The 20,404-nt window shown below is 36.8% G+C and overlaps 1 protein-coding gene across 4 annotated transcripts in view; it reads left to right on the forward strand.

The window, feature by feature from the left end:
* The window catches only part of TLCD4 (TLC domain containing 4), a 44,443-nt gene extending 25,267 nt beyond the window's left edge, over positions 1–19,176 (forward strand). For all 4 annotated transcript variants that reach the window (XM_063345267.1, XM_063345268.1, XM_063345269.1 and 1 more), the window contains 5 exons: positions 21–110; positions 4,917–4,975; positions 6,829–6,923; positions 9,062–9,135; positions 12,502–19,176. In XM_063345267.1, the coding sequence (XP_063201337.1) occupies positions 21–110; positions 4,917–4,975; positions 6,829–6,923; positions 9,062–9,135; positions 12,502–12,817 (634 nt within the window). In that variant the 3' untranslated portion in view covers positions 12,818–19,176. The remainder of the gene's footprint in view (positions 1–20; positions 111–4,916; positions 4,976–6,828; positions 6,924–9,061; positions 9,136–12,501) is intronic.
* Positions 19,177–20,404: the final 1,228 nt, after the last annotated feature.

Consider the following 20,404-nt stretch of genomic DNA (forward strand, 5'->3'; position numbering starts at 1 on the left):
GACTGTGATCTCTTTTCCAGGACAGTGTCCACATTCCACGCCTTGGTGGTTGGTGGGTTTTGCCTATATATTTTGTTGTTCGATGACGCTGTTAATGCTGACCGTCTCTGGTAAGGCATGTTACATATATGTAGTATTTATGCAATAAAATAACATAATTGAGAAGGAAAAAAATAATCCTGCAGTGTATTAATTACAGAAATAATTGTTTCATTTCCCATCAAAATATGCAGTTGTGATGTGTCCATTTTTATGTCTGTACCATTTGATAATTCCAAATTATTTTGTCAGTATTCATGTCTTAAGTGTAGTGTGTTTCAGTGAAGTGGAATAGATAAAATTCAAGCAATTGATTTGAAATAGCATATTAAATTACTAAAGCATAGAACCAAGAGGGTAACTGTAAGTCGGCATAACCGAAACTATGCTATTTACTATAATCATTTTAAAGTGAAATTGAAATGCTGTTGCAGGTCTGGAGTGTGTGTGTGAAAAAGCTGGAGGGGCCCATTATATGTATAAAATATATATGTATAAATTGATAAATTAAGATGTTTATTTTTCTGCCTCCCATAAAGCTTCTATCAGTCTTTGTTTTAAAAAAGTATGAAAGTTTCAAGTGCTGTCTTCACAAGCAATAGGAATATTTAATAAATTGACTTATAATTTTCTCTAGTTAACAAAATATTCTATATTAAGCTTATCTTTTCTTGATTTCTAGGTACATTGTTTTGTTTCACACTTTTTTTTAAGGGAACAGGAACTAGATGGCTTTGTTTTAGTTGAGTTAATTATAGATCACTATTGGTGTTTTGACATTTCACTCATTATCCTCTGGAACTTTCCCTGTAGAACGAAGAGGCCATATTTTTCCTGAAGACTTAACTTTATCTCCTTTAAGTTTGAATTCATGTTTCTGTCGTAGACTGTTGTTTTTAACTATGTCAAAGGACCACACTGTAAGTCAGTTTAAACTTACATAAATGTAATATCTGATGCTTGTTCTGCTCTTTTGATACTGTAAATTAGTGACAATGCAGTGTGGACTGGACAGGATTGGGTGCTTGAAGCACTCTGCCACTGACTTGTTATATGGCTTTAATAAATGTAGCACTAATTCATAACACACTTAGGCAACATTGGCCTCTTCTGTATGTGATGATATATGATTAACTTGTTGGCTGTTCTGGATTTTTTTCATTGCATTCTGGTATCTTTAGAGAGACCAAATACAGTCTGAGTATCTTATGAGATCTGTTAACTGTGTTGAAAAGCAACAGGTTATTATAACTCTCTCAGTATGTGTTGTGGTAAGCTTTATCAGGTAGAAGCTTTTATCCTGGTTTGTTTGAGTAGACCTTGTTCTAAACAGTGCAAAGGAAATAATGAATGGCAGAAAAAAAAGCCTCTTGGTGATGATAAATAAATCAAGTCTTTGTGTTTATTAAATTTTCCTAGCATAATTCCAGGAAAAATTCAAATTAAACAGAAGCTGAACCACTTTTTTGTTACGTTAGATACTTTTGTATCTGGCGTTGAAAACTTAATCTTACTTATGGAGCCTTAGCATCCTAGGTTGATGTTAAAACATTAAATCTTAAAAAACAAAATCCATATGCCTTTGGGGGAATTTCTTTCTGTATTTCTGCTATTGCTTCTGAATAGTTTCTTCTGTTTGCATACATTTACTATCCACTATTGCTATCAGTGGTTTTATTTGCATTTTGTAGAGTGAGGAAAACTTTATATATATATTTAAAAATCTAGTGGAAGTATATCTAACCTGTGTTTTAAATTAAAGCTTCACGTTCATTTCGTGTCAGTGTTTCTGTAAATTGTTTCTCAGTCAAAATTGTCTTAGTGGTTCAGGAATTTGTCAATTAAAAGTGCACAGAACACACTCTAGATGTGGAAATTGGTATTTTTAGTTACTAAACTAATAATTTTAAAATGTGTGAAGTATCACTTAGTGTATTTAAAGCAGTTGCAATGATTTGAATTCATGTTCATGCAATGATTAAGTACAAAAGAAGAAAAAACATAATATTGCCCATGGCTTTACAAGTACTTGTACACAGCCTGCGAGTAAAATACAACTTTGTATTAGACTTTCTTCTGCCAGTGAAGCCAGAATCGTGGCGTGGTTTCCTCAAAATTTGCAGATGTCCGTTTTTCTTCCAAGGCTGACTTTTACATTACTCTTAAAAATAAGATGGCTAGCATTAGTCTATGCGTTCCACCATATGTCATATTGGTTCCTGGTACACAGTAATTAAAACCTTAGCTGACCATGTAGAGCTTTAACCATTTTTTTTCCAGTCTGTTTTGTGATTTAGCTGTACATTAAGTCTTAAGTTGCTTATCATTTTTACATTGATTTGTAGCTGAATCCATAGTCTTGATTTTAATTGAATAAAACAAATTATATGTGAAATGCCAGATGGACTGTTGCAAGGCTGCTCAGTCTGGAAATCTAACGCCCTTTTGAAATGCTGGCAATAAGCAGTGGGACTTGGTCATTTACAGATAGGAAGGATGCATAAGCCTTTCTGTAGGAGTCTCTTATTAACAATACAAGAAACATTTGTGAGCCTAGTTTCAGTAGTTTGTAAGTAAATATCCAGGAATCCTTCATGCAGCTTCTGACCCTCGACGTATGTCATCCCAACTTCTGGGTTCACACAAAGCATGGTGATGGTGATACCTATATGTCTTGAAAGCGATCATGACTCCTGATGAGGGTTTGGGCTCAATGGAGTGAGGATGTGGTACTGCTGGCATGTAATGCCTGAAACTAGATACAATGGATCCTAACAAAGGATAATAAAGACTGCAGCATTGATAAGTCACAGGGAAGCATCAGCGTTGTGTACATATACCTTTTTGATGGTCTTGGACTTCTCATAATGCCTTGCCTTTTTTTTCTGTATGTAATACAGACTAGCTAACATAGATGATGTAGAAATTGTTTTTGAGGTGGTGAGAATAACATGGTAGAAAATGTGGAGGTGGTAGAGATCAGATAAGGAGAGGGAGAAGATGTAAATAAGTGAATTAAGTTGTAGCTGTCATATGACTGTCAACTTTACAGTCATTACACATCTTGAAGTCTGATGTTTGATTAGCATTTTATATGACTCTGTATCTGCAAAGAAGTTTGAAGAAAGTCAGTCATGTGGACTTTGTTGTATCTGCCTGTGCATGTTCACGTGTAATTCATTTGCCAGACATACCTCTTTAGCAATCACAAGGGAGATAGCTCTTCCTGTTTGCTTATTCAAGTCACTCCCTGTTTGTCACTCCTGGCTCTTGCTTGCATCAAACTAGGCTGCGAACATCAGGGCTCTATTGCCCTTCCCATTCAAGGAGACAGATCAGGAAATCTAGAAGATTTTAGACTAAACTCTAAGTTTGCCATTAATTGAGATTAATTTGTGATTCTAACATGGGCTCTTCTTGAAGGGAGGTGACAGGTGGCCATATATGCTGTTGAAGTGTTGGTTTAGAAAGTCTGGAAAGGGTTTGTTGCAAGGTGACCATTCTTATGGAAAGAACAAAGGGAAATAAATCGCGCTCTGTCTCATCCAGTTAAGTCACGTTTATCAGTGTCAAGGAACCAGTTTCATATATTCAGTCCTTTGCATCTTCTCTGGAGAAGAATGTGAAGGTTCTTGAGCGCAGGCTAAATCTTGTTGATGATGTGCTGAAGTGTGTTGGGAGCACTTACAAGTTTGGGTATGATGTTGCTGCTGCTGCAGCGGGGAGCTGTAACGGGAGGACTGTAACTATTTAGAGAGCTTCTGCTAAAGTTGTGACAACACATCTGTCTATTCTCTGTGTCAGCTATGACTTTCAGAAGAGCTACGCTTAAAGAAGCACTCAGCCCACAACCTACATAGCTCATGAAACCAGGTTTTGAAGCCATGGGAAAATGTTGCTGTCTCAAGTTGTAGTTAAGAGAGCTTCTGTGGCCAATCTTAAGAGATGGAGTGAGCTCCAGGGTCTCCTTGTAATGTTTTTTCTCTCTTAATGGCAGAATTCTGGTTTTGTGAGTCCTGTTTTCCTGTAAGCTACCCTCTCATTCAGGGAAGCAGTTAGTTTTACATGCTAAGAAAGGCTTAACATTCAGTGAACAGATTGTAATAATACAGGAAATCTCTTCCACTGTTTCATTCCAATAGGATTAAAAAATAATAGCTAAGTAATAGCATTTTACTGCTTTGTAGTTGAGGTGGACTTTGTATTGGAGGTGTCTGTAAGCACCGTTATGTTCCTTTTTTCTTGAAAGGTTTACAACAAAAATTGCTTTCACAGCTTGTCTTGAGCAGTCTACATTTTATAAATCTGTAGACCTGTCACTTGAAGCTCAGTTCATACTTACACAAAACGTATCTAGATTACATGCTTTTTTTTTCCCCTTTCATGTCTCCTTCTACTCTGTTTATTCCTATCAGCATCCATCCTCTTATGAATATGAAAAGCACCAGCTGAGCAAGGAATTTTTGTCACCCTTAACAAAGTTTTAACACTTGGCAGAAGAACAAAAACGGAGATGCAGAGTGTCAGAGTGCTAAGAGACGCTGCCTGGACTGTTCTCTTTTATCCTCTGTTTCTAGAGAAGCCATCTCAGAGTACCTCCTGGGCTTCAGTTCTGGTCTCTAGCAAAGCTCTTGGGGCAGTCCCTACCTCAAGGCAGGAGGTAATCCTGATTAGCGTGGTTAGTAGGTATCTAATATCTGGGTGGAAAAGGAATACATTTTCGTGACTGGCACCTTTCTTAACCAAATCTTGTAACGTCTTACTGATGGGCCAAGAATAAGGTGACCTGATGGACATTGCGTGTGTGATATGTGTATGTCCTTTGTGAATTACCGTGTTATAAAGGCTGTAACTGTTTATTTTTGGTATATTTACAGGGGTGACCCTTCAATTGTGAAACTGAATATTGCTATTACCACAGGCTACCTCATTTCTGGTAATTATGCAATGTGTATATAACGCACACAACCTGTATGTTTATATTGAGTCACTGTGCCTGTATATTTCTGCTGAGCCACTATGCTGGAGATGCGATATGTGTTTACAATACAGTTTCTACTGTGGCTTTTAAAATTGGTAATGGAGTTGTGGGTTGTGGTGAAATCGCAGAATCTTGCCAGTGGATGTGAAAGATGGAATGGTATCTGCCCAAGCACTGAGGAAATGCCACTGTGTGGCCTTATGATGGTTTGATACACAACCACCAACTCCAGCTCAGTTTTGTCCTTCAGCCAATTGAGAAGGTGTTGAAGCAGTGCCCTTCACTCCCTTCAGGATGTCTACAACTCGTAGCTCTTTTATCATGTGTTTCTTCCTGTGACCTTAGAATGCTGGCAGAATTTTAGTAACCCTCAATACAAACTGAGGCAAATGATGCTGTAGAATCCTGCCTGCCCACCTTTTGGTCTCACTTTAAGCGAAAATTTAGTCATACGTAAAACATGGAAATTTAAAATTATTTTCTTGGTATGGCATTTAACCCCACATATTGTTTTGCATTCTTAGTTATTTACTGTCAACTAAAATTGGCATGGGAAATTTGCTGCAAAATGTTTTGGAGCTTTCTTTTATGGTGTGTGGGGACAATACTGACTTATCAAAGCAAGATCTTGTTGTGACTTGGACTGTTTTCAGGGAAAACTACTCATGGATGGAGTCTCTGCTCAGAGACTGGTCCGTGGGCCTCGTTATCTCTCAGGCTAGACTTCTGAGCCCAGTAGAACTGATAAACTGGTGATCAGCACGCTCAGTTAAACTGTGGGCTAGTTTAAGTCTCTGGTTTTTCCGTAAGAACTTCAGCTCCCATGTTTAAATTCATTGCTATCTATTTTTGAATAATTATGCATTAGGCTTTCATTATGAATTAATGAATGCCTTTGAACAGAGACCTGAACCTGGCCACTCATTCTCTCTCACTTCCTTATATAGTTTGTTTAATTATTAATAGGAAGTGGAGCGGCTATGTCAGATGATATAGAGTCCTGCCTGAGGGTAGCTAATATAAAAGAGATGAAGGCACTCAGTGGAGATACAAAAGGCGTAGGGGTAAAACCTTTGATTTGGAACCTTGGTCACTAATATTCCCATCCAAAGTACTCATTTGGAGAAAGTAGGGGCAGAAATTGCTTGTTCCAGTACAGAAAAGAAAATCTGCTGAAATCTCAGACCATTATGGAAGAGGAAAGAACTTTTCTGTTAAAGCTTTCTTTATAACATTAATTCAGGTCCACTATATCACTTTTGTAGTAATTGTAAAATTCTGATTAAATAAAGCAAACGTGCTTCTCATTCCAAGTGTCCCTTGCAGAATATTTTTGGTAAATGGTTCCAAACCCATTTTTGATTCAGAAGTTCCCCATAATAGATCCCTGCATTTATTGCATGTGTTTGTGTATTGGCTACGCCCCCTGTACCCTCCCCCTGCCCTATTGTGTTTTTTGTGTGTCACTCATTCCAAATTTTTGGCTTCATAAGTGTGAAGTCTTGCTGTGAAATTCAGAATCCACTTTTTCCTTCCAAAATATTTCAGCTAAAGCTGTTGCGTCTGTACTTCCATTGATGTGGAAACTAACAATTTATGGCTACTGTTGTAAGAATACTGTTGCTTAATGCTTTGACTACAGTAAAATCTTTAGGATAAAGATGTTCTCTTCAGAGGTAATTAGTTCAGAGAGTTTCTGCTGATGCTATATGTAGGCATTTATATCTCTAAAACTTAGAGAAAAACTATTCTGAAGTCAATGGTAGTATAATAATTTGTTCTTTATCATTATTTCTTTTTTCTTGTAGACTTGTTGCTTATTATTTACTACTGGAAGGCAATTGGTGACAAATTTTTTGTAATACATCACTTGGCAGCTCTGTATGCTTACTATTTTGTACTGGTGAGTGCTGTATTTTCCAGTAACGTAACAAGCAGATGAGATTTAAGACAATGCTTTAATAGATCTCATTTGTTTAATGTTTAAAAAAGTTCTTTACTGGTTGGTGTATTAGCTTTGTGAAAGACATATTTATATTTTCAATAATCATTACTTTCTAAATGGTTTTATTAGTCAGTTGTGGTAAGCGCGTGCCTTTTTGATGCTACAGTCCTTCAACAAAAATGTGTAACTTATTTAACTGCTGAAATTAAAACTCTTCTGAGTTTTTTCTCTAGAGAGACTTTGCAGAGGGGCTTTTCATATGGTTATAGAAAAGGGTTTCAAATAAAAACACAAGTCTGAATATTTAGCTGGAAAATTAGAAGGAAATAGTTTCAAGTGGTTATGTTCTGTTTGTGATTGTATTTGCGAGGCCAGAGGTCAGTGATCCCTAACTCTGGTGAATGTACTACAGTCAGCTGGGGTGGGTTTTTTCTCTTTGCATTTTATTTATTACTTTATTTTAATCTGTCACGACACAAAGTGATCTTCTGAGACTTCTTTTTAAGGTTACTTTGGGGAAAACAATGGATGAGTAATTGTATATATCTATAAATATTTGTGGCGTACATACATTGAAGGGAAAAGGGGAAGAGAAGGACACTGTTCTAGGATAAAGACTAACTTAGTTATTCTTTGCTGCTGCTGCTGGAATTTCCCAAAGATGCCCATGTGACTTGGTAGAAATCCCATTGACCTCCAGAATAATGCTCCTGAATTTCTTCTGAAAAGCTCATTCAGTAAATAAAGAAATCTTACAAATACAACTTACTTCATTGACCACCTCTTGCCCTGTCTACTGTGTGAATCCCAGGCTTCCAATATTAAAAGTGTCGAGATGCCAGATTACTGTCAGATTTCCCATGTACTGGTTTTAAAGGGATGAAGTACACTGACAAGTAAATGCCCTCTTTCGGGTTGAAGGTAATTAGATCTACTAATATTATTGCGGATGAAAGTGAATTAGAGCTGAATATTAGCAAAATGAAAATACCACTACCAAGGCTAATCCCTGATGCAGAAAATTCATTAGTTGTTTCTGGGGTAAATAGAAAGCATAGTGTTAGTGTGAGCTTCTTTTAAAGCAGTTACTTGGTTATCGCTCTGCCCTTGGATGTCTGCGTGTTACTCATTCTCTTATCTTCAAAGTTGCTCACAAGTATCATATTTCAAAAATTGCTCTTGAAGACAGAGAATTTGATTAAGAACACAGATTTTTCTGTTTGGCATAGTGCGAACTGACACGAAATGCCTGAAGTCGTGGGTATTGGCACGCTGGGTGGGAGAAAGAGGAATCATGACACACGCTCCCATAGGTTGTTCAGGAGACCTACTGAATTTTTTTTACAAATCTTTATCTCTACATCTGCAAACTTCTGTTTACCCGGCTATTGTGTAATGGGATGCTGTTTGCAACATAACCAAATGATGAAGCAGGGAATATGCTGAACATTGTCACTTGGAGGAAAGTGCTCGGTTACAACATGTATCAGTGTAAATGTACCACGCAGTTACCTGGGTACCAGCCTGGAGAAGATGTGCTGCTCTTCCAGCCCCCAGGGCACAGCAGAGCTGGGCGAAAGGCTTCCCCTGCGGCGGGGAGGAGAGAAGAAAAGGCTTCTGCCCCTTCTGCTGCCAAATAAGAGCTGCGAATTCATCTTCACTTTGGCAAATCATGTTGCGAAAACAATGCAGGGACATTTTTCTTTAGCTTAACAATGTTCCTGTTTGGGCTTGTCTAAACATTGAGAAACCCAAAATATTTATAATTCTCTTAGACAGTTATAGTATCATTGTACCCTAAGACTACTTGTGCCAGTCTTCTCTAGCTGCTTTCCATGGCCACTTAACTGTAAGTCTTTTAAAGATTTATTTAGAGTAAGAAACTGCTGATTTGAGGTATCTGAAGGACAATTGCAGCTTTTGTCGTAAACCTCATTTTGAAATTTTAAGTTGGCCACAGATAGCAAACTGGCTTGCTATCAGTTTTATTAAAGAAGTTGAGACGTTTTATCATTCTGTGTATACTTGAAGACTTTAATCAAGATTTCATGTCTACATTGTTGATCTTTGTATGTCTATTTTCTTTTGCTAACCAGAGCAAAGGTCTGTTGGCTTATTTTGGAAACTTCCGTCTGCTTGCAGAGTTCTCCACTCCTTTTGTCAATCAGCGGTAAGTGGTTATGGAATTTTTGCATAGCTCTTTTAAATTTTAATCTGTATTATTATTTCTGTCACTTATAAAGGTTTTTTTTGTTTTGTTTTGTTGATTGTCTGCTGGAAGGGAAGTTCCTTTTTAGAGTAGAGCAGCCTTCATATGAAATTCCCAATTTTTATGAAACTACTGAACAAAAACATTCACAAATACAATAGCGCTTATTAGCCTCTGTATCTTCATTTAACTATTATAATAAAACCATCATTTTCAAAAGGTTTTTTTTTAGTATCATGCACTAGGAAAAGAAGCAAGATAACATTGTCATCAGAATCCTAGAATGGAATTGCATTGCCACAGATAATTTGAAGTTTATTTTGCAATACTGCACATATACAGATCAATACTAATAGATGCATATGAATACATAGAATAATATAAATGTATATTATTTATATAATTTCAAAAATAGTTCTGGAAATTATTTTGAGCACTTAAATTAGAGAAATAGTAAAGCACCTAAATACATCTGGAATGGTTAATCTTCACGCTTATCAGTGATCAGAGAAGAAAGTGGCAGAAGGCTGTCTTGCAGAGCTCAGTGAGAGCAGAAACTGGCCATGGCTTCTGGTTAGCGTGTGGCTACTAAACTAATTGCTGGTGTGAGCATCAGAAAAGGAGCATGATAATGCCATGTACCGCAGGTAGGGGGAAGGGGTCAATGGAGTTTCGCGGCACTCTGGGGTAGCTGGCCTCTCTCCTTGCTCCGTCACCACCGTGACCCAGCTGGGGACAGGGATTTGCCCCAGGAAGGCACCGCCTCAGGAGAGCAGCTTTGGTGCTGGGCAGTGCTGCAGTCCTTTCTTTTTCCTCCATTGTTTTGCAATGTAGGATCAGATCTCTCAGTGTATCAGATGCTTGTTCTTCCCCTATGCCTTTTGGCGTGTATTTTACTTGGATCCTACATGTGTGGCATCAGTTTTCTTTTCCAGGTGTCTGTAGAGAAAGGGTAAGGTTTGTAAGGCAAACAGGAACTGTAATTCTCCTGCAAAAAGGGTATCTGAGTATTACCCATTACTGCATTGTGACTGTAAACTCTGAAATATTTTATGAGACTGCAGCATTCCTCGGATCTCTAGGAATAAAAAAAACTGCGCTGAGATTGCCTTTGAACACTAGCTTGGCAAATTCAACTTACAGAAGGGCAGGGTGGGCTAATAGAGCTTGCCAGAGGTTGCTGTCATTTGCCCAAGCACAGCTGAGTAGGAGATTATAGCCTAATGTAGTCTGGGCTCCATGTGCACAGAGAAAATGAGGAGTAAATAAACACTTCTTTAAACTTATTTTAGTAATACAAGGAAGAGGAAAGTAAGAAAATTAAAAAAGGTGTTGTTATATTCTAGGTTTCTGTATTGAAATTCATGTCCTAGTGAATGGCCATTCTCTCAAGTGACTTCTACCAAGACAGGATTTAGAAGTCCATTGTCTTGGCTTTAAGTGGTACCTCTACTGACAGTTACCTTTCAGACTGTGGCATTAGGAAGTATCGTGATACATTTAGCTATTAAAAGTAATATATGTTATACTTTTAAAATGCCTATGGTGAGATCATGTGTCTTTGAATACCGACATTTACTGCTTTCTCAGAAAAATGGAAATCACTGTAGGAGATAATAAAGTCCCTTGCACTAAGGGATGTCATCTCATTAGTGCATGAATTTTATTTTTTTTCATTAAATTTGAAGAGAACCAGACCCTTAAGACAGTTAGTGGATAATGATAACAACTTACATTATGTTTTTTCTTTGCATTCTTAGTATTACCAAAAGAGCTATTATTAAAATCTAAAATGATATTCTAATCTCAGAACTGTAGTATTTTCTTTGTATTTCCTGTTTGTGTTGTTAGGGATATCTAATTGGAGGTTGTCTCCATGCCAAGCATTTAAATCTTATAATGTTTAGCATCAGCATTTATGTAATTAATTAGGAACTGTGGTGGGTAAAATTGTAATGATAACTGTGATTTACTGTCTTTCACTTTTTTGAATTTGCTGTGAGAGGGGAGCAGATGTCCAGTTACCTATATTGGCACATTGCAGTATATTTTAAAACGTTTTTTCTATTACTTTTGGAATCTGCATTGTATATATCAACGAAAATACAAACTCTGATTGTTAGTCTGACCAAATATATAAGGTCTGTCTCTTTATCATCCCAGTTAGTGTTTCTGTGGTGAGGTACCCTGCTTCCGGGCTGGACTGCCACCTTGAGTGCCTGGATTTTAATTGCCTTAGTTGCACTCTTAATGAATTTCTAGAGTATTTCTGTTAGAGCTGGATGTCTGGAAAATCTTTTTAGCATATCTGTAATTACCTAGGTTGTAATCTGTAGGTAATTAAATGAAAAATAACTTTTAAAAACAGTTTTAGAACTGTTATTTTGTTAAGTAGTTTTACCCTCATATCTTCTTAGAAATAAACTGATTACTCTACTTCCCCTCCCCATCCCTCATCGCGAATACAGCGATTTAAGTAATTTTCCTCTGGTCCTGTCTTTAACTTGCCATTGTTGCACAAATTTTCCTTGTGTTTATTCTGGTTTAAGTGTGAATGATAAAGAATTAGTGGAGTTTGCTGTTCCTTTTTGTAGGAATTAACATGCAGGTTCTGTGTGATAGGCAGTAGATAATTAGACCTGTCTCGTAAGGAATTAATATTTAATTTTTTTTTTTTAATAGATCACTTATGGCCCAGTGGCAGTAGTGGGAAAGGGGGATTTTAGAATTATCTGTTTCATTGCATACCATACCTAGCTGTGACATGATCCAGTGCCATTTACAACATCTGGTTTTGAAGTTCTGATTTCAGGCTAAACAGATGCAGTCAGAAAACCCCAAATCTGAGAAACTAGAAATTAGAGTTTTATCTAGGTGACGATATCCAAATACAATGCCAGAGTTGCTTTCAGGGAAACATTTAAGTTTAGTTTAGAATTTTAGCTGCCCATTGGTGCAAACTATAGTAACAAGTAATAAATTTGTATTTATAATTTTAAAAGAGAATTTGAATTATGGTGCATTACACAATAGGCACTGAAATGCACACTGGTTGTCAAATGATTTACAATTCAAATCAGGATTCTCTATGTGTTATTCTGCAGTGCACTGGATATCACACACTGCTTAAGTGGGGGGAAAAAATGCAGCCAAGCAGAAGAATTTGCAACTAAGCCAAGACACAGTGCAATAATTTAGAAATTATAAAGGTAGAAGTGGTTAATAAATTAAATTATTAATTTAAAAAAAAAAAAGGAAAGAAATAAAATCCTGTTTTAATGAGATGGCTTCAAGTCTACCTGCTCTCTGCGAACCCTTCTTTTGCAGGTGGTTTTTTGAAGTACTAGGATATCCCAAGTCTTCGAAGGCCAACATCATCAACGGTGTGCTGATGACGGTTGTGTTCTTTGTGGTGAGGATTGCTGTCATGCCTGTATATTACAGCCATGTAATTTCTTCGTTTGGAACAGAAGGTTTCCAGAAATTAGGATTTGCAGCCCAGAGCGCCTGGATTATCTCAAGTGTTGTCTTGGATGTCATGAATGTGATGTGGATGGTTAAAATTGCAAAAGGATGCTACAAAGTCATTTGTCTTATCGGACAGGAGGAAGCCAAAACTCATAGAAATGGAAAATCTGACTAGAAATCATATGCATAAAACGAAATTTCCGATAAGAGAATAATTTGGTTTCACTGAAACAGTGCACATTTCCGCCATGGAATGCTCCTCTTAAGGAAACAAGGTATTACCTCTGTGCTGACCTTACTCTTTCCCTAGCCACACTGCCTGCGCACCCAGGGCCACGCTCTACGAATCCTGTCTGGTGAGGAATGAAAGCAAAAGCTCACACAAATGAGTGCCACGCGTCTGTTCTAAGCAGTTACAAACTACTGGAATTAGAAAGGAGCAGACTGGTTACTTGCTTGTTGTCCACCAGTGTGTTCGAAGTGTTTCACTCAGGTTTCTCAGATCAATGTGTTTTATAAATTCAGTGAATACTGACATCTCTCTTTTTTTAGAAAACAGAAAAAATCCCCAAACTCCTGATATGGTGCAATTTTCCTGGCACGTTTCTATGTTTTCTTCTAGGAATAACAATCAAGATTTCATTCTTGACAACTTTTTAATTTTTTGCAAGAAAAGCTAAACATTTATCTTTGATTCTATGAAGTCTTTTACTGCTTTTTGTTCTGCCTTATATGAATGCAAGCCATTTTGTGAAATTTATGAAATAATTTTATCTGAAGTGCTGTATTATAAGACTACATAATATCTTAAAAATTGTTAAAATGACATGATTTTGATAGGAGGGATTCACTTTTGCTGTGTTAGATTACATGCAATAGTTTATCTTCTAAATTGCCCGTGGAATTTTTTTTGGAATTAGTATGGTAAATGATGTGTGGAATCAGCATAATTCTTCCTGGAGTGCTTTTTCCTTTTCTGCTGCTACCTTTGAGAAGTGCTGCAACTCTCCTCAGAGTATTTTTAACCATTGCCTATCTGGATGCAAAGTTTAATTGTAAAGAGATAAAATTCTTCTGTATATGTGATGTGTACCTTACAGTAGTACTTTTTCTTTTATCACAGAAATGACCCATTTTATATGAAGTGTTGAGGAGTTTTTGTCACATTTCCCTTGTTAATCAGATCAGAAACCTGAGGGGTTGACTAAAAACATTCTTGAATTAACTGTGCCAAACTTCTGTAAAGCTGTGCAGTAATTCTGTAGAATGACAGTTCATTGCTGTAGGCACAACACTACCTTTTTTAAATCACGTACTTGTCATTAGATACTCTCTTCCTTCTTCTGCAAACTTTAAAGGTTTGGAGGGCATCAGAGGGGGCGTCTAGGAATAGTCTAGAATCTAATTTATAATACAATTTGAGGAAATTCCTGGTTTTATTTTTAAATTATTTTCAGAGCTGTATTTGTGTGTAGTTTGGTTTGTTTTGATTACTTTAGACCACATCTGAGTTGAGACTGATTAATTTCTGTTTTTTTCCTTGGGGTGTATGTGAGGTTTTTTGTTTTGGTTTTTTTTTTTTGTTTGTTTGTTGTTGTTTTTTTTGACATGGCTTGTTATTTGTTGTACCTTCTGGTAAGATGTGCTAGAAGTATCCGTTTTCACTCAGTACTTTAGCGCACATCCCGATTGTTGGAGCAGGCTGTTTAAGCAATTTGTTATTAAACAAAAAGATAAAATGTTTACCCTCTGTAGGATAATTAGTTTTCCTCTTGTCTCGTTCCCTCTAACAAAGCTGGGTGACGTGGGCTCTCCACTCTGTGGTCGGAGCCGCGAGTAGTACGGTGCTCCCGGGTGAGGGAAGGGACACGGCGTTCCCGTCTTCCAGGAATGCGATATCTGTGAGACCCCGAGAGGATGCCGAGGCTGAAATGCCGTATGACCAGGGTGGCTGCGATGAGTTTAGTTCCCCAGTCAAAATGAAGTCAGGGAGTGTTGTTTGGGCTCGCGTAATACGTGCTTTTATAAGCATCCTTCCACTCTTGAGCTGGGTGGGCTTTTTTCCAAATCCGTTTCCCAATCCTGCCTTGTTAAGGGAGATATCAAGGATTGCTAATACTTCTATTTTTTGGACTCTGTACTTATTAATACTTCACAAGCCTGCAGACAAAAGGTCTGTTTATGCCTTGGGAAAGTTAGCAATGAATCTGTTTAGCTGGATGATTTGAGTGCGCGCAGGATCTTTCTTGGGTACCAGCAAATCCAGTCTTGGAGAGCTGATCCTGTGACCTGCTTTGCTGAAACAGACAGACTCCCTTTTATACTAATGTGCAGAACCCGGTATCTTTTAAAATACTGATTTCATTCTATCTAACGCAAAATCTGGGCTACGTACAAAGGCTCTATGTTTCTATCACCGTTATGATTTAAAGGTGTACACGAAATACTTTTTTCATGTGCTTTTTAAGCCACTAGATCAGGGAATCACTTTGTTATACCTTGTTCCTTTCCAAAATAAATTTTAAATAGAGTAAATACAAACATTTAGAGAACATGTTTGAAAGTATAAGTCTGCTTTTGTTATTTGGGAGGTAGGATGAAAAAAAAATTGATAAGATGATTTGGAGCAACTCTCAAGGTCAAACCTCATGAAAACTTTTTGAAATTCATCCCTTCTTAGCACGAATCTTTACTATTTCAGTATTTTAAATTTTTTGTTTTCAGTGGAGAACGTTGACTAAAATGGTCCATCTCCTTCACTTCTAGATAGACTTCCAGATAGTCAGATAGGGGAAAAAAGCAAAGTAAGTTAAGCTATAATAAAATCATGTTAAAACTAGACTGAAAGGCAAAAAACCCACACCCAAACCCCTGCATAATACACTTTGGACAACAATCCAGAATGGAAGGGCAGTGGGATATTTATTTTAAAATGTAATATTTTGGATTGCTGTACAAAATTACTGTAATTAAAACAATATTTTACAATGCATTAGGTTTAAATCTTCTAATTTTTTTTTAATGTATTATGGTTACGTTCTGATGCATTTACTATGTGTCAGAAGACAACTTGCTAACGAAAAAAATTATTAACACCTTTTATTCAGTAAGGACTGCAGTAAACAGGCTGCAAAGTTGTCATGTACTTAATACATTAGTGTAGGGCACTTTTTACCTGCCACTAAAAGCTTATAATACAGCAAATTAGATAGCTGAGGCACCCATTTTTCAATTGCACTTTATTAATTTAAAAACTGTGGTGAAGTATTGATAAAACTTAATGTTGCAAGTTTGTATCTTTTGCTTTTTTATGCAAAAAAGTAAATGCATGATCAGCAGCACCATAATAAATGCTACCTTTAGAATGTAATATTACCTTATTAGTGGCTTAAAACTTCTGTTTTTAACAGATACCTTGTCTAGTGTAAAAGCAGACTCTTGGTGTGTCACCGGGTGTCTCTGCCATGGACATATCAAATGGAAGGAGTTAACCTTGTAAAAAACACTCAGATATCTTGTTTTTCTTTTCTTTTACATTCTTCAGTACCAGGTGACATAAAATTAGCACAACGATCATGGAAGAGTCTATTTGGAGCGGTAAGGCTGTATGTAGGAATGCAAGCTTCCCTTTTTTATGGCTTTACTTTTTTGTCAAAAGATGAGTAAGTACCACTTTCAGAACAACTACGGGGGAATGGCATGTCAAGATTTGCTTTTATAATTGATTTGTGGATACAGTACTTGCAGAGAGGAAATGTACTTCAAATACTCATTTTTCTCGGTGAGCGTTCCAGTGGATTTGAATGAAGTCGAGCACCTTACACTACAGAGATGCTTTATGGGTTATCTGTGCGCATTCCTCAGTGGTAAGAATTACATCTCTGAAGCCTACTCTACCTCTACAAACACATGCTATCTTGAGTGAGCTCAGTAATTTAATAACTTAATTGCTTAAAAAATAGAATCTATTGAATAATGAAAAATATCCTATGCACAGGAAAATGAGGGGAGCTGACTTTATATATAAATTCTTAACAATTCCAATTTTTGTATTAAAATTTACTAAAAGTTAAATTACAGTGTCTGGAACAGAATTGCTTTCATCTCTACTTAGAAAATTATGGGAGAAGATTACCCATATTGCAGAACTAACGTTAACCTAAGAGTAAAAGCTTACACAAGTGAGCAAATGCGTTCAAGCAGGTTTAAAGAGGAGAGGTGAGGGAGACTTTGACAACACAATACAGAGATCCAGATGTCTTCCTACTGCTGTGGTTGGGACAACAGCAGACCGACACATAGCAGAAAGCTTTAGGTATTTTGATATCTCTGTTGACAGTGGAAAATGAAAATTTATTCTTTAAAATTTTCAGTCTGTATAAAATGGGTTGTCGGTTGTTGATTGCTGTATGAAGAGGACTTTTTCTCATGGACTTGTGTGTGTTTAAGTATACGTGCATACAAGCTTTCCATAAAAGATCATTTAATAGAGAAGTCAGTAAAATTGTTTTGTGATGCTTCTGCTAAGCCATTCAGAGGAAAATAAAGGGCTGCTTGACAATTACTCCAGCTTAGGATCTGGTGCAGAGTTGGCTGCTGGTGAAAGCCATCAATAAAGCAAATAGAAAGGGACTAGAATTTTCTGATGAAAAAATATGAGTGTAGAAGACTCTGTAAAGTACGGGCAGCCCTCTTTGATATATCAGTGGCCTACTGTACAACACCATTATCTGGCTACAAGGAGCTTCACGAGGAAGGATTTGTTCCTGGTGGAGTTCCTCTGTCTATGGAGTACGTTTGACAGCTGGAAAAAGAACAGTACTTCACTGCTGAGAACCTGACAGCAGTCAAATGGAAATGGCGATCAATATTTATGAACTTTAACATTCATCCAAACCCGGGTAAAATCTCTTTGTTGGACAGGTGAAGGTCATTGTGTTTTCTGAAAGCAACTTGAAAGTTCTTTTTATGGTAGCGAAGATGAAAGATGCGCTGCTTGGGATGTTTAGAGATCTGGGATTAAGCATCAAATCATACTTTTAGGTGGTAACACTTGGTAAAGTTTCTTATCCATTACAAATCTCTACTAGCTACCTCCTTTGACATTCTTGCTCTATTTATAATAACCAAGCACTTTATAGTTCAGTAAAGAACGGAAGGTAGCTATGAAGAATAAATTGCATTGTTTGGTGTAAGAAATATTTCGGCAAAATTTCTTCTGAGATGAGTTTCATTGTGTGATGTCCTGCACTAAGGGGACATCTGATTATAATGATGTATATAAATTTTTAACCTAGTTGTAATGTAAAGGAAATGTTTTTAAGAGAGTGAATTATGAAGAGTTCAGCGTGGCTTGGTATCAACCATATAACGATTCAGTGTGCTATTTATAACTCCCTAATTACTGAAATTGAAAATATAAAAGCAAATAAAATACTCTGTAGTGTATCTTTATTTTTAATCTATGCGTGGGATGTCAAACATTGTACTTGTCTTGTGGACAGGACATGCTTTTATGAGCCTATAAATATTTAAGTATATGAGAATCTGCACCCAAGTGGAACATGTTGCATGTAAATTATCTTCTAAGTTTTTAAATTTTGGTATTTTTAAAAATTTGCTAGGTTTGAAAGCAGCATTTAAATATTAATAGTAAGCTGTGACACAGAACATAACATTTTGAATGCAATGCGGGTTTTGTTTATAGTAACCTTATTCCAGTTTCACAAGAGAAATCCACCATATGATTGGGGGAAAGGAGGAAAAGGGCTAATCATGAGCTTGGCTGTATAATTTGCACACTTAATATGCACACATCCTGGATTTGTTTCTAGCATGCGTGTACCAAACAGTGTTTTCTTTAATATCAACAGATACCTATATATGTAGAATAATTTAACACGTAAGCACAGCTAACCTGATATAAAACCAAATTACAAAAAATGTTGGGAACAAATGAGTTACAAGTTAGGCGTAAGTCATGGAGCCTGTAATTCAAAAATGTTTATATAATCTTCTGTCTAGGAAGAAACTTGGCAAATATATCTAACTTACGTGCAGAGCAAGGACGAAAACTGTAAATTCTGCCAGGCTGATTTCTGGTAAATCTTGACAATCTGGTTTGGAGTAAATACTAATATGGTCACAAAATGTCAGGATCGCATTATGAAATTCAAACAGTAATGTGGCCTGATTGCAGTAGCAATCTGTATCACGGCACAAGAACTTAAAAATGCAATATAACAATTCTGCAGATTGGTGATAAAAGTAATCAGTTGTAGTAAGGCGAATGATTAAGTATTATGGGTTTAAATTTACTTTTTATTATTAAAAATATTTCTGAATTACTTGTTTGCATTTCAGTGGTATTGTAAAGCTTTTCTATACTTTGTTTGAACAGTTTAGGAGCTTGCATAAAATGATATTGGATGATTATTTTGTTTCCCCCTTGATATATGCAATAACGTCAATAAGCAATAAATTGCATGTTGTATGCAAGGTATTGGTACTTCATAATAAAGGAAAGGAACACAGTTTCTTATTTTGTGACTTTTTTTTTTCTCTTTCTTAATATGGTAATGGCTTATGTACCCATAATGAAAGTATTGTGAAAGAACAGTTTTCTTTGGGTTCAGTTCAAAACCAACTGGCTTATATGGTATCCTAAATTTCGTGCTGTATCTTTTTTTTATTTGAAAAAAGGGGGGATTGTGAGGTCTGAGCCACACTGTTGTTCAGGTTGCCGAACTGTTAAAGAATGAAATTCTATGTAGGACGTCACTGGGGCCAAGAATCTTAACTATAAATTTTGTTGTGTATTGAGGAAAAATATTTCTATCGGATAGTATAATTATCTATTGCACTGTATTGTAATACCAGAAGCCGGATGGTTGTGTGAAGGCTCTAGGGATGAAGAGCTGTAGTTGTCAGCGTATTGTAAGTGTGATGCACTACACAGTCCCTTACTGAATCCTAAGATGGACAGTTAAGTTCCTTAGTACGGCTATTGCTAGATTCTACATGTGCAGTGGAAGTATGCCTAGGAAGCATGAATTGTGTGGTGAAACTCGGAGGTTTCTCTGAGCATCCTCAGAGGAGGTTGCTGCTGTTTTGTATCTTAACCATTGGCTTCAAAGCACAGGAGTTGGTCATGTTTCTTTGAGTTTCCTTTTGTATTACGCAATGGTTGAATTACTAGAAGAAAACACAAAGCATTCCAGCGTGTTTTACTTTTTTCCTCTCATCTTTTAAGAGGCATTTAGTTCCGTTTGTCAATGATAGTCGTACAGTGCTAATTTTACACAGTTTTGGTGTAGAAAGCTACTCATTAACTAGGCAGACTGTTTGGAAATGACTCAGACTGGGAATGTCTGGACACGTTATTTGGGGTCAGATGCTATATAGGTCACATTTCCAACTGCTTGAGGAAGGACAATGGGGGCTTGGTGGGAGGCTTCCGTATTGGCACTGGGCAGCTTTTAGCACTGAATGGTGGAAAGGAAGGACTAAGCAGGGCTGGGAACAAGGGATGCCTTTCACTGAGCCGTTCTTGACCTGACAAATTCAACAAGTCTCGCTTAAAGTGTGAGAAACATACCTCTCCCTAAAATGTAAGATACAGAAAGTATTTTGTATATCTGCTTCTTTGTCATGTTCTGGTGCAAAGTTGTTCTATATTTTCTCCCAATTTTTTTTTTTAATTATCTTTGTGTTCTTGCTGAAAACTTTGTTTTCAGTACTTGTATTGGTGTGATAAACCTGC

This window comes from Chroicocephalus ridibundus, chromosome 8, assembly GCF_963924245.1.
Source record: "Chroicocephalus ridibundus chromosome 8, bChrRid1.1, whole genome shotgun sequence".
In the NCBI taxonomy this organism is placed as follows: domain Eukaryota; kingdom Metazoa; phylum Chordata; class Aves; order Charadriiformes; family Laridae; genus Chroicocephalus; species Chroicocephalus ridibundus.